At 52.4% G+C, this 10,689-nt stretch overlaps 2 protein-coding genes across 2 annotated transcripts; both read left to right on the forward strand.

Annotated features, from left to right (window-relative positions):
- On the forward strand, positions 1–3,262 carry CDSN (corneodesmosin). Its single transcript, XM_024738686.1, has 2 exons — positions 1–85; positions 1,830–3,262. The coding sequence occupies exons 1-2, from the start codon at positions 1–3 to the stop codon at positions 3,260–3,262; spliced, it is 1,518 nt and encodes a 505-aa protein (XP_024594454.1).
- Positions 3,263–6,867: 3,605 nt separating this feature from the next.
- Positions 6,868–7,997, forward strand: CUNH6orf15 (chromosome unknown C6orf15 homolog). The gene is made up of 2 exons (XM_024738695.1): positions 6,868–6,946; positions 7,180–7,997. The coding sequence occupies exons 1-2, from the start codon at positions 6,868–6,870 to the stop codon at positions 7,995–7,997; spliced, it is 897 nt and encodes a 298-aa protein (XP_024594463.1).
- Positions 7,998–10,689: the final 2,692 nt, after the last annotated feature.

The following is a 10,689-nucleotide window of genomic DNA, read 5'->3' on the forward strand; positions in this document are numbered from 1 at the left end:
ATGGGCTCTGTGCGAACATCCCGGATAGGGCTTGTGGGAGGGCGGGGGATGTTGGCATTGCTGCTGGCCGGTCTCCTCCTGCAAGGTAAGAGGCTGGGGGCCCTGGGCGCAGAGAGAGTGGGGAGAGGAGGGGGGCAGGAATGCAGATGCCAGGTCAGAGAAGGCTGGGGGGAGCCCTGCGTGGGGAGAGTCCAGGAGAGGACCCAGCGAGGGCGGGAGGGCAGGGGCTCTGGAATCTGATGCTTGAGTCTGGGGGCCGCTCCTCACTGCCTTGACACCTCAGGCAAACTGCTTAAATTTACTGAGGCTCCGCTTCTGAGACTCTAAAAATGAGGCTAAAGTTAACACCTAGCTCTAGTTTCTCTATGCGCCACTAAGTAATGTGTGCTGCGGTGCTGCCGAATTCCGAGAGTTCTCATGTTGGCTGCTGCTGTTTTTATTAGAGTGCTAGAAGATGGAGTCGATATTTAATAGTCATAACAATTGTCACCATTCATAGGGCCCTTTTTATGTGCGAGACACTCCACTAGCACTTTAAAGCATTAGCTCGTTTGATCGTTAGAAGGATGGTGTGAGAGAAGTGCCCTCACTCTGCACAGGAAGACACTGAGGCTTGAAGAGCTTAGGAAACTGGCTCAAGCTCACAAATTAGAAAGCAGTTAAGCCGGGATCCAAACCCCAGGCTGGGTGACTCCAGGGCCTGTGCTGTTGATCACGGTGACCTTGCCCATAGCCCCGTGGCTGTGTGGCATCGGAGGAGCAGAGGAGCGCGGGGTGGGGGTGGGGGGGCTGGCTGATTAGTGCAGCAGAGTGAAGGGGGCGGGGCTACGGGCAGAGCTGGGGTTTGGCGTGGATGTGGATGCATTGAATTTCTTTCTGAGGAGAGAATGGGGAACTCACAGAGTGTGGAGACCTGGTTTTTGGTGGGGGGTTCAAAGGAGGAATGGCAGTAATAAATCATGTCTGATGCTTTCTGCTTTTGTAAAGCACCTTCTGCATGCGTGGTCACATCTAGTGCTCACCGTAACGCTGTGAGGAAGGTAGGGCAGATCTGGCCTCTCCAAATGTATGACCTGAAGTACGTGGCTCTGTCCACACCACTTGGGACCGGAGGTGGTTAAGGTGGGGAGTAGAGGAAGGGTGGGGGGAGGGGAGCCTGGGTGAGGAGCAAAGGGTTAGTTAAGGAAAGAAGTAGAGGCAGAAGCGGTCAGATGTGGGCCTGGGGGCAGGGAGGCACGCAGTGCTGGCCAGCAGGGAGACAACTGATAAAGGTCAGGGGCCTCGGAGGAGGGCTGCATCCTTGTGTCCCTGAGCTGGGCTCAGGGTGCAGGGTCCTGTCCTGCTGGTACAAGCGGGTTCTGAAGCAACAGTGCATGCCCCCATGTCCTGGCCCCCACCCAGCTTTCCTGGCATGGGCGGTGCTGAGGCGGGAAGCAGAATTTCCATTCTGTACCCAAGCCTGGCCTCTCCAGGGGAAGCTGGCGACCCAATCATAATCCTCAAGTGTCCTGTCCTCTACTGCCGTCCCCCTGCCCCTCCCCCACTTTCTCTTTTTCTCAGCGTCTGTTTGGCTATTTTCCCTTCCTTCTTAGTCCTCTGTGGTTCTTTCATCTCCTCCTTCCATCTGGTCCCACGGTCTTCCCCACCTCTCAGAGTCTCAGTCTCCCCCGCTCTCCATCTCTTTGGGGTCTCCCTGCCTTTTCCACCCCAAACTCTCCCTGGGCTCCTCTCAGGAGAGATCAGAGTAGCAGATGACTGAGGTGGGTCTGGGAGGGGAGAAAGAAAGTCCAGCCTCTCTGGCCCTTGCTAACCACTACTTTCCTCCCCAGGGACCTTGGCCAAGAGCATTGGGACCTTCTCAGACCCCTGCAGGGACCACATGAGTATCACCTCCCCCAGTGACCCCTGTCTCCTGGGGAAGGGGAGCTCCAGCAGCTTCAGTAGCCAAAGTGGCTCCAGCAGTTCCAGCAGTTTCCTTTCAAGTTCCAGTGGCTCCCGTGGTGGCTCCAGTGGCGGCTCCAATGACTCTAGTGGCGGCTCCAATGGCTCCAGTGGTAGCTCCAGCGGATCCATTGCTACCCAGGGTCGTTCTTCAGGATTTTCGTTATTTAAGCCAGGAACGGGGTATTCCCAGATAAGCTACTCCTCTGGACCTAGCTCTAGTCTACAGGGTGCAGCTAGTTCCTCCCAGTCAGGAAGCCTCAGCTCCCAGTCTGGAGGAGGCTCGAGCTCTTCTGTTTCCCAGACCTCCTCGATGTCCAGCAGCAGTGGCCAGGAGGTCAACGCCAAGCTGAGCCCCTGTAGTTCCAACATCCCTGACTCTCCCTGCAGTGGGGGACCCATCATCTCGCACTCTGGCTCCTACATCTCCAGCTCCCATTCTGTGTCTGGGGGTAAAATGCCTGTAGTGGTGGTGGTGGAGCAGCATGGCTCTGGTGGCCCCAGAGTGGGTCAAAGCGTCCCCTGTAGCAATGGTGGCCTTCCAGGCAAGCCCTGCCCCCCCATCACCTCTGTAGGCAAATATGGCAGCTATGAGGTGGTGGGTGGCTCCTCTGACAGTTATCTGGTCCCAGGCATGACCTACATCAGGGGCAAAATCTACCCGGTGGGCCACTTCATCAAAGAGCACCCCATCAAAGTCTCTCCAGGGGTTCCCTCCTTTGCAGCTGGGGCCCCCATCTCTGAGGGCAAATACTTCTCCAGCAACCCCATCATCCCCAGCCACAGCTCTTCTAGTTCCAACATCTACCAGTCGGGAGCTTCCTCGGCCATTGTGTTCCAGCCGGTGGGCTCTGGTGGCGTCCTGCCCTATGGCGTTGGCTCCAAGGGCTCTAAGGAGCCCTGCTCCTTCTCTAGCTCTGGAGTCCACAGCAGTTCTAGCCTTTCCAGCAGTTCTGGTTCATCTTTCCATCCCTGTGGTGGTGTTTCCCAGAGGCCCAGCTCCTCACCAGGCACTGGCTCCTTCAGTGGCAGCTCCAGCTCCCAATCCCATGGCAAAATCATCCTTCGACCCTGTGGCAGCAAGTCCAGCTCTTCTGGTCACTCTTGCATTTCTGTCTCCTCCTCAACATTGAGTAGGGGTCGAGCTGGCTCCTCCCAACATGACCCCTCAGCTGGTGCCAAGCCCTGTGGCTTTGGCAGCTCTGGAACGATCCCCTGCCACTCCATCCGGGACATCCTAACCCAAGTGAAACCCCTGGGGCCCCAGCTAGCTGACCCTGAAGTTTTCCTACCCCAGGGAGAGTTACCTAACAGTCCATAAAGCAGATTTTGCCTACACACATGTGCAGGCATACACACACACACACACACACACACACACACACACACACACATGCACGCACCATCTCCCAGGTGGGAGAAGTTCAGGAGCCCAGCCATGGGGGTAGCTCAGTTTTCTTCCACCCTCCCAAGACAGCTGCTCTACTTCCCCCATTGTCCCAATGTGGCAGACTCTCCCTTATCAGCTCTTCTTTCTTTACGTCCCCAAATTGTAGGCTCCAAATCCCTTTCCTCATTCTCTCCTACTGTTTAGATTCCCATGTGCTGCAGTGCCCTCCCTGCCAGATACCCTCTCCCTAGCATTTCCTCTGCCATTTCTTTGAGACAGTGTAGTCCATCGGCTAACCCTACTCATTCAGATTCTTGACTGGGAACCCCCTGAAATGTCCTACAGTAACTCTGATGCCTGGACAAGCCATCCCCTCCCCACCCCCCTGCCCCCACTTTGCCAAATAAAGCACAATCCAAACAGTGACCATTTTTCACTGGTCTCATTTCACCATCTGGTCAACCAGCATGATATCTTGTTGGGTTCTCACACTCCCAGTTCCACTCCCACGCTCCATTATAGAGCTCAGCACACCCTTTTTGAGTTCCCAACCTTCCTCTTTGTCTCTCAAGGTCTCAATCTCAGTCCCCCTTCCTGGCTGTCACTTCCCTCAACGTTCAGAGGCTTCCCTGTGTGTAGGAGATACTAGGGTATCTGCAGAGACTGGAGCAGGCTCCCTACTCTCTGGGGGTCCTGGACAGATGTCTCAATAAACTGTGTGAGCTGGATTAGACTTTTTGCCTTCTTGGAGCCCTGGGTCTCATCTTGGGACCTGAGTGATGCTCTCCTATGCCTCTAAAAGTCCTGTGTCCCCCACTTTCATTCATAAATTGGCCTGGTATTTCTTACATCTTACAGCTCCTCCCACAAAGGAGGAAAATCATAAATATTTGTTAAACTGAAAGCAGGGGTTAGTTGGTCTCCCAGATCCTTCCTCTCACATCTCTTCTCTCTCGTTGCCCCAGGAAATCCATTCTTGTCCCACTGCCCATTCACTCTGCAGTCCTCCCCACTCCTTACATAGAGCCTTAATGATTTCCTCCCCCTCCCCACCTGGCTCCTTCTCCTTATCCATTAGTTGGCCTCACCTTCAAGATGCCATCCTCTCTGGGAGTCCCGAGCATCGATTTCCTGGGTTTCTGGGACACGAGGAGCCTTGGGAAGGCTGGACAACAGCAGCCCGGACCACATTCCTGGGGACTGAGTAGGAGCTAAGCGGGGCGTGGTTCTGGGAGCTGCGGGTGGAGGAAGTGAAAGACAGAGAGGACAGGGGCATGACGGGTGTGCAGCCGAGCAAGGTGACCCACTGGCCTACATTGAAACGCCCCAGCCCATGACAGAACAGTGTCCTCCCCAGCAGTGTCCTCTCCACCTTCACACTCCTGCTGCCTCTGCTGTGGTTCTAGAGTGAGAGCTGGGAGAGGTGAGAGGGCTGAACACTACAGTGGGGAAGGGGAGGTGGCCTCCATGGGAGAAGATTGAAAAAGTAGACAGGGTGCCGAGGGCCACGCGACTATGTTCTGGAGACAGCAGGGAAGACACTGAGGCCAAGGAAGCTCTCATGCCCCAAGGAGGGGAGGGTGGGCTGTGCTCACCCTTACAGGAAGAGCCTCACCCCAAAGCACAGGCCACCTCTCAGAGCCTCTGCTTGGCTGCAAAGGAATTCACCCCTACCTTAGGATCTAGCTCATTCCCTCCTATTGAGATGATGTCAGCTGGCCCCAAATTTAGGACTGTTGTTGAATTCTCGAATCAGCAGAAATATGTTTTGTTGATCAGAAATGACCTGGGGCAGCTGAGCCAACCTGCAGGGTTGACTGAAGACAGAGGAGGCCTCCGGAACAGTCCCGTTTCTGTCATCACTGTGGGGTCACCCTTGGTTACCATGTGCCCCGTGGACTGCAGCCAATGACAGGAATCAAGGCCCTCAGAGGCTCTGTGGACCACAATTGTGGGAGGGACGCAGCCTCTGACACGAGTATTCCTCTAGTTTCTGGTGTGATCCAGGTCAAAATGTTTTGCAAAGCTGTTGGATGTCACCCCAAAAGGCTGCTGTCTTGTACCCACTGGCCAGATCTGCACTCTTTTTAAAAAAATTTTTATTGGAGTATATGTTGTCCACTGGTCAGATCTGGAGAGGAACTCTTTACCCTTCCAGTAGCCAGCTAGCAGGGGCTGGGGAGGAAGATGGAATAGTAAAATCTAACAGCTAATATTTAAACTTCATGCAACAAGAGAAGCCTAGTCTGGGTGCGTCTTGGAAGCAATAGAGAAACAAAGGCGTTTAAACACTTTTTATAGGAAAAATTCAAACATATTTAAGAGTAGACAAAATACTTAATGAATCCCTATGCTCTCATCATTCAGCCTTAACAATGATCAGCTCATGGCTATTTGACATGTCAATGCCCTCCTTCTACTTAGTTGGAAACATCTGCTCTCTCTCTCTCTCTCTCTGTATCTCTTGTATATTCTGTGGATACATTTGACCATCTAAGGTAGGCAGACTTGTGCCCTCCCCATAACCAGAGATGTCCACGTCCTGATGCCTGGAAACTGAATATGTGAGGCTACATAACAAAGGGAAACTGTTTGCAGGTGGAATTACGGTTGTTAGTCAGATGACCTTAAAGTAGAAAGATTATCTGGGATTATTTGGGTGAGTCTGAGGTAATCATAAGGGTCTTTAAATATGGGAGAGGGAAGAAGAGGAGGTCAGACTGATGCAATGTGAGAAGATCCTGCTGTTTCTGGCTTTGAACATGGAGGAAGGGGGCCATAAGCCAAGGAACTCAGGTGGCCTCTAGAAGCTGGAAGATGCAGGGAAATGGATTCTTCCCTAGGGCCTCCAGAAAGGCTCTACCAACACCTCAATTTTAACTCAGTGAGACCCATGTCAGACTTCTGCTCTTCAAAATTGTAAGACAGTAAATTTGTGTTGTTGTAAGCCATTAAGTTTGTGGTTACTTGCTATAGCAGCCATAGCAAACCAATACACCATCATCTCTTAAGGATGGGAACCAGGTCTATTTCCCTAGACACAGGGTCTCATCTAGGAGCAGCCCCTCAGAAGGGGGCACTTCTGCACCCCAGAACCTCCTGCAGGTTGAGGTCAAGATGATGTAGCTATGGGGATGCACGAGAAAGGGGTGCTGGAAGAGAATGATATGGATCCCAAAGAGAAACAGAATCAGGTGTTTCTATTGTTGAGAAATCAGTGACGAGATTGGGACCCCAAGGGTGAAGGTCCTCATGTGCCTGGTGTCAGCGGTCAGGAAGGGTACGGCTGGCAACCAGTGATGAGCTGTGAGCCAGGACACCTGGGTTAGGAAGGGGTGAGGAGCTTGAGGAGAGGAGCAGGGTGGGAACACCCAGCTTCCCTGAGTCATTCAAGTGGCATCTGTTGTCACAGAATGAATTAGGAACGAGGTTGGAACGTAGAGATATATTGTTTCCGCAAGCACTGGCTCAGCCTGTTTCTGGTGTCCCCCACCCACTAACAGGATAAAGGGCTGGCTGTCTTGAGGCTGAGGGACATGCAGAGCAAGATGCAGGGCCATGTCGCAGGGAGCCGGGCTCCTTTGGGCCTGCTCCTGGTCTGTCTTCATCTCCCAGGTATGGAGGCTGTGCCAATCTTTGGGCAGGAGCGGACTGGTGGTCCTCGGGGAACTGGGACTGAGGGAAGAGGTAAAGGTGGGAGTGTGTACAGTTGGGTCCCTGAGGGAGGAAAGAGTTGGCACAGGCAAAGTGGAGGGACTTGAAGCAAAGGGAATCAGGGAGTCAGGGAAGGGAGGGCACTGAAACTAAATATCTGGTCCACTGGCTGCCTCCTCTTCCCCTTCCCTCAGGCCTCTTTGCCCGGAGCATCGGTGTGGTGGAGGAGAAATTTCCCCAAGACTTGGGGATCAACCTGCCTCTGCTTGGACAACCTTCCTTGACCAGCGCCTCCAACTTGGAACATCCTCAGCCCAAACCAGACCCTGAGCCTAATGCTTCAGCAAGGGCTCCTCTGAAGTCCAATGCTTCTCCATCACATGGCTCTCAACCCGAAGGAGGTGCTGGGGTACAGATGTGGCCCCCGTCTGGGGAGCTGCCCTCCGTGGACTCCTGGTCCTCGGAGGACCCTTGGCCGATGATGCCTGCTGTGGTCGAGGACTATGTGGGAGAAGAGCTGCCTGAAGAACCGTCCTACTTTTCTAGTGAGGCTGCCCTCCCTCCGGGCAGTGAGCCTTTTCCTGCAGAGCCCTTTGCATACCCCGGGGACCCCTCACCCGAGGCTTCACTCCTCCACCAGGACTCTGAGTCTAGATGGCCACTCCGCTCTAATGTGCTGGGCGCCCAGAGAAAAATCCTTGCCCGACCCCGTCCCTGGTCTCTCATCAATGGGATTCGATGGCCATTTCTGTCTCATTGCCCCTGGGGGTCCCTGAATCCCAGTATACCCTGGGGAGGTGGAGGTCCTGGCACTGGATGGAGACCAAATCCCTTTCACCCTGTGGGAAACCGGGGTAACAGTAATCAATACCCAAGTACTACCTGGGGGTATCCAGGTATCAGACGGAGGACTATTAATTGGTATCCAGGTACTAGCTGGAAGAATACTCCTCTACACCCAGGCAATAATCAATTTCCTCCCAGACTTCTCCGTGCTCCTGGCTCTTACTAGAGCATCCCAGCCGGCTTTCCCAATCCTCAAAACCCTGGGTCATAATGGAGTTAGGAGAATGACAGAGCGGGGGCAGCCCTAAGTTAGAAGTCAGAGACGGGGGTCCTGCTCCCTCCCCTTGCAGTATGAGCTAAATCAAGATCCTATCAGCTGTTTTCTAATGTCCTCTCCACTTTCACTGCCTCCCTGCTCCCCATATGCCGATCTCCAATAAAATACAGCACTTACTGAATCCGCTTCTTCTCAGTGTCTTTGTTTCTGGGTGCAAACTGGAGTTTTGTCCATCCCCATTTTCTAGTCATCCTCATGTCCCTCTAGGGTCCTCCTGACACTCTCTTGCTATCCCCATCCTTTGCAAAAGATCAAAGCCCAAGTGTTTGAGGGTGGGGACTTGTGTTCTCATCTGGGCCAAGTGGGAGAGCTGGTTCTAGAATTGTCCTGGAATCTGAAAAGGGGAGGAGGGGCAGCAGGACTAACTGAGGTGGCACCTGTGGCAGGAGGCAAGGATGAAGTCCAGGGGGTTGGTACCAGGGCCAAGTGGGGAATGAATAGTCTTTGATTCAGAGACACAGAGGGTCAGAGAGAGTCATTTTTGTCTATGCTTACCTTTTCTTCCCAGAAAGTTATGGTTCTTGGAAGTGGAAGAGGCATTGATGTCCCTTACACGCATCAGTTGGTACACTGTGCCCCAGAGAACCACAGACTTTGGGCATTTGCTGAACAAATAGCAGACCTCAATAGAGGAAGAAAGGAAAGGGAGAAGGGACAGGAAGAAAGAAACTTGGAGCCAACAGTCCTGCCTATGGTTGCACTTGATGCTTTTATTCTCAAGTGATGACACAGTCTCTTCTTTTGGTCACGCTACCCTCCCTTTGGTTTTCCCAGGAGCTCAGTATCCTTGAACAGGAGTTGGAGTGGGGTGAGGAAGGGTCATTCTAAGAAAGTGCAGAAGGAAGTTAACAGAAGCTGGTGGGGGTGATGGGGTTTCCAGGGGGCACACTTCTGGTGTCCACCCATGTCTTCCCATCACCAGTCACACCACCCTCTATCACCCCAACCTCCTTCCCCAATTCTTTCCCACCCTGGACTCTCACTTTCTCCCTGTCCTGGGGCAGGCGGTTCTGTTTTCAGCACCTGTCTCTTCCACAAGCCAAGCTCATTCTCAGGCTTGGTCTCATTTCTGTCTGTCCCTCTTTCTGGCTGCCTCCCTCTCACTCCTATTTGCACTTTTAAATTCTGTGTCGGCACTCCCCTCCTCTGTTCCCCGCAAGCACCACGGGAAAGGGACTTGGCTTGTTCACTGCGGAACTCCCAGCACCACGGACAGCGTCTGGACCAAGGTCAGCGCTCAGCAAACACTGAGTCAACGCATTCGTACTCTCTCTGACTGACTCCCTTGTTTTCTCTCTTCTTCCACTTTATTCCTGAGCCGCAGGGCTGCACACAGACTCCCATCTGTACTGCTACCATGCCCTTCCCAGAGCCTCACTGACATCTCCCTAGAAACCCCACAAAACTCTTCCTAGCTTGGGAATGCTCTGTACATTCCATTCTTTCACCTTCATTAACAACTGTGAGGAAGAGGTTGTAAGATAAAGAAACTGAAGCTCAGAGAGATTAAGCAACTTACACAAGGTGACATAGCTAACCCGTGACAGAGTCAGTGACTCAAACCAAATTTTTCTATCTGTCCAGGGAGTGTTCGAGTATATTATGCAATTAACAAAAGCCATCTAATTTTTATTGAGTCCTTGCCATGTGCCAGACTCTGGACGAGTTGCTTTCACAACACTCTTCCAGCTAATTGCCACAACAATCCCATTGTGTAGGCACTGCTGGGCCCATTATACAGGTGGAGATACTGAGGCCCAGAGAGGGAGGTGAGCCAAGGCTGACAGAGGTAACACTGAGCCGAGGGAGTGCAGTTCATCCACTACTCGCTGCTGATGGATGGTCCCGGGTAGCCGTGGTCAGCTTTGTCGGACTGGTCTTTGCTTTAGTGTTAGTTGTTGCTATTAAAAAAAAAAAAGTGAGATTGGTCAGTAATCTGTGATATAATAAATGTCCTAAGGTCTGCAGTGGGAGCTGCTGCTCATATACAGATTTTTACATTTTTATTAGTGGTTAATTGGTGGAAGTAGCTGCTGGAGTAGCAGGAGTCATTTCTTGAAGGTTCTACAGTAGAGAGAGCACTTGGCTGGAAGTTGGAAGACAAGGTTCCCCTTCCATGTGCCCACACAGCTCTCTCTGCTGTGACAATTTGGGCTGGTCATTTGCCTCTGCAGACCTTAGTTTTCTCATCTGTAAAATGGGATGAAAGCAGATGTCCAGTCTACCTCGCAGGATTGTTATGAAACTTAATTAAGATAATGATAGGACTTCCCTGGTGGTGCAGTGGTTAAGACCCTGCGGTCCCAATGCAGGGGGCCCAGGTTCGTTCCCTGGTCAGGAAACTAGATCCCACATGCATGCCACAACTAAGACTGGGCCACAACCAAATAAAAAAAAATAAATGATAATAAATAAATAAATATTAAAAAAAAGATAATGATAAAGTGCATTAAAGACTGAAAAATGGAGCAGGTGTAAGGGCCTGATTATAATGCAAAATGTTGTCTCAGCGAGGCAGTCCTGGTGGCATCACAGAGAAGGAGAGTTCTCAGCCCACAGTGGGCTGGTCGGTGAAGTGGCC

Source organism: Neophocaena asiaeorientalis, unplaced genomic scaffold (genome assembly GCF_003031525.2).
Source record: "Neophocaena asiaeorientalis asiaeorientalis breed wild unplaced genomic scaffold, Neophocaena_asiaeorientalis_V1.1 scaffold282, whole genome shotgun sequence".
In the NCBI taxonomy this organism is placed as follows: domain Eukaryota; kingdom Metazoa; phylum Chordata; class Mammalia; order Artiodactyla; family Phocoenidae; genus Neophocaena; species Neophocaena asiaeorientalis.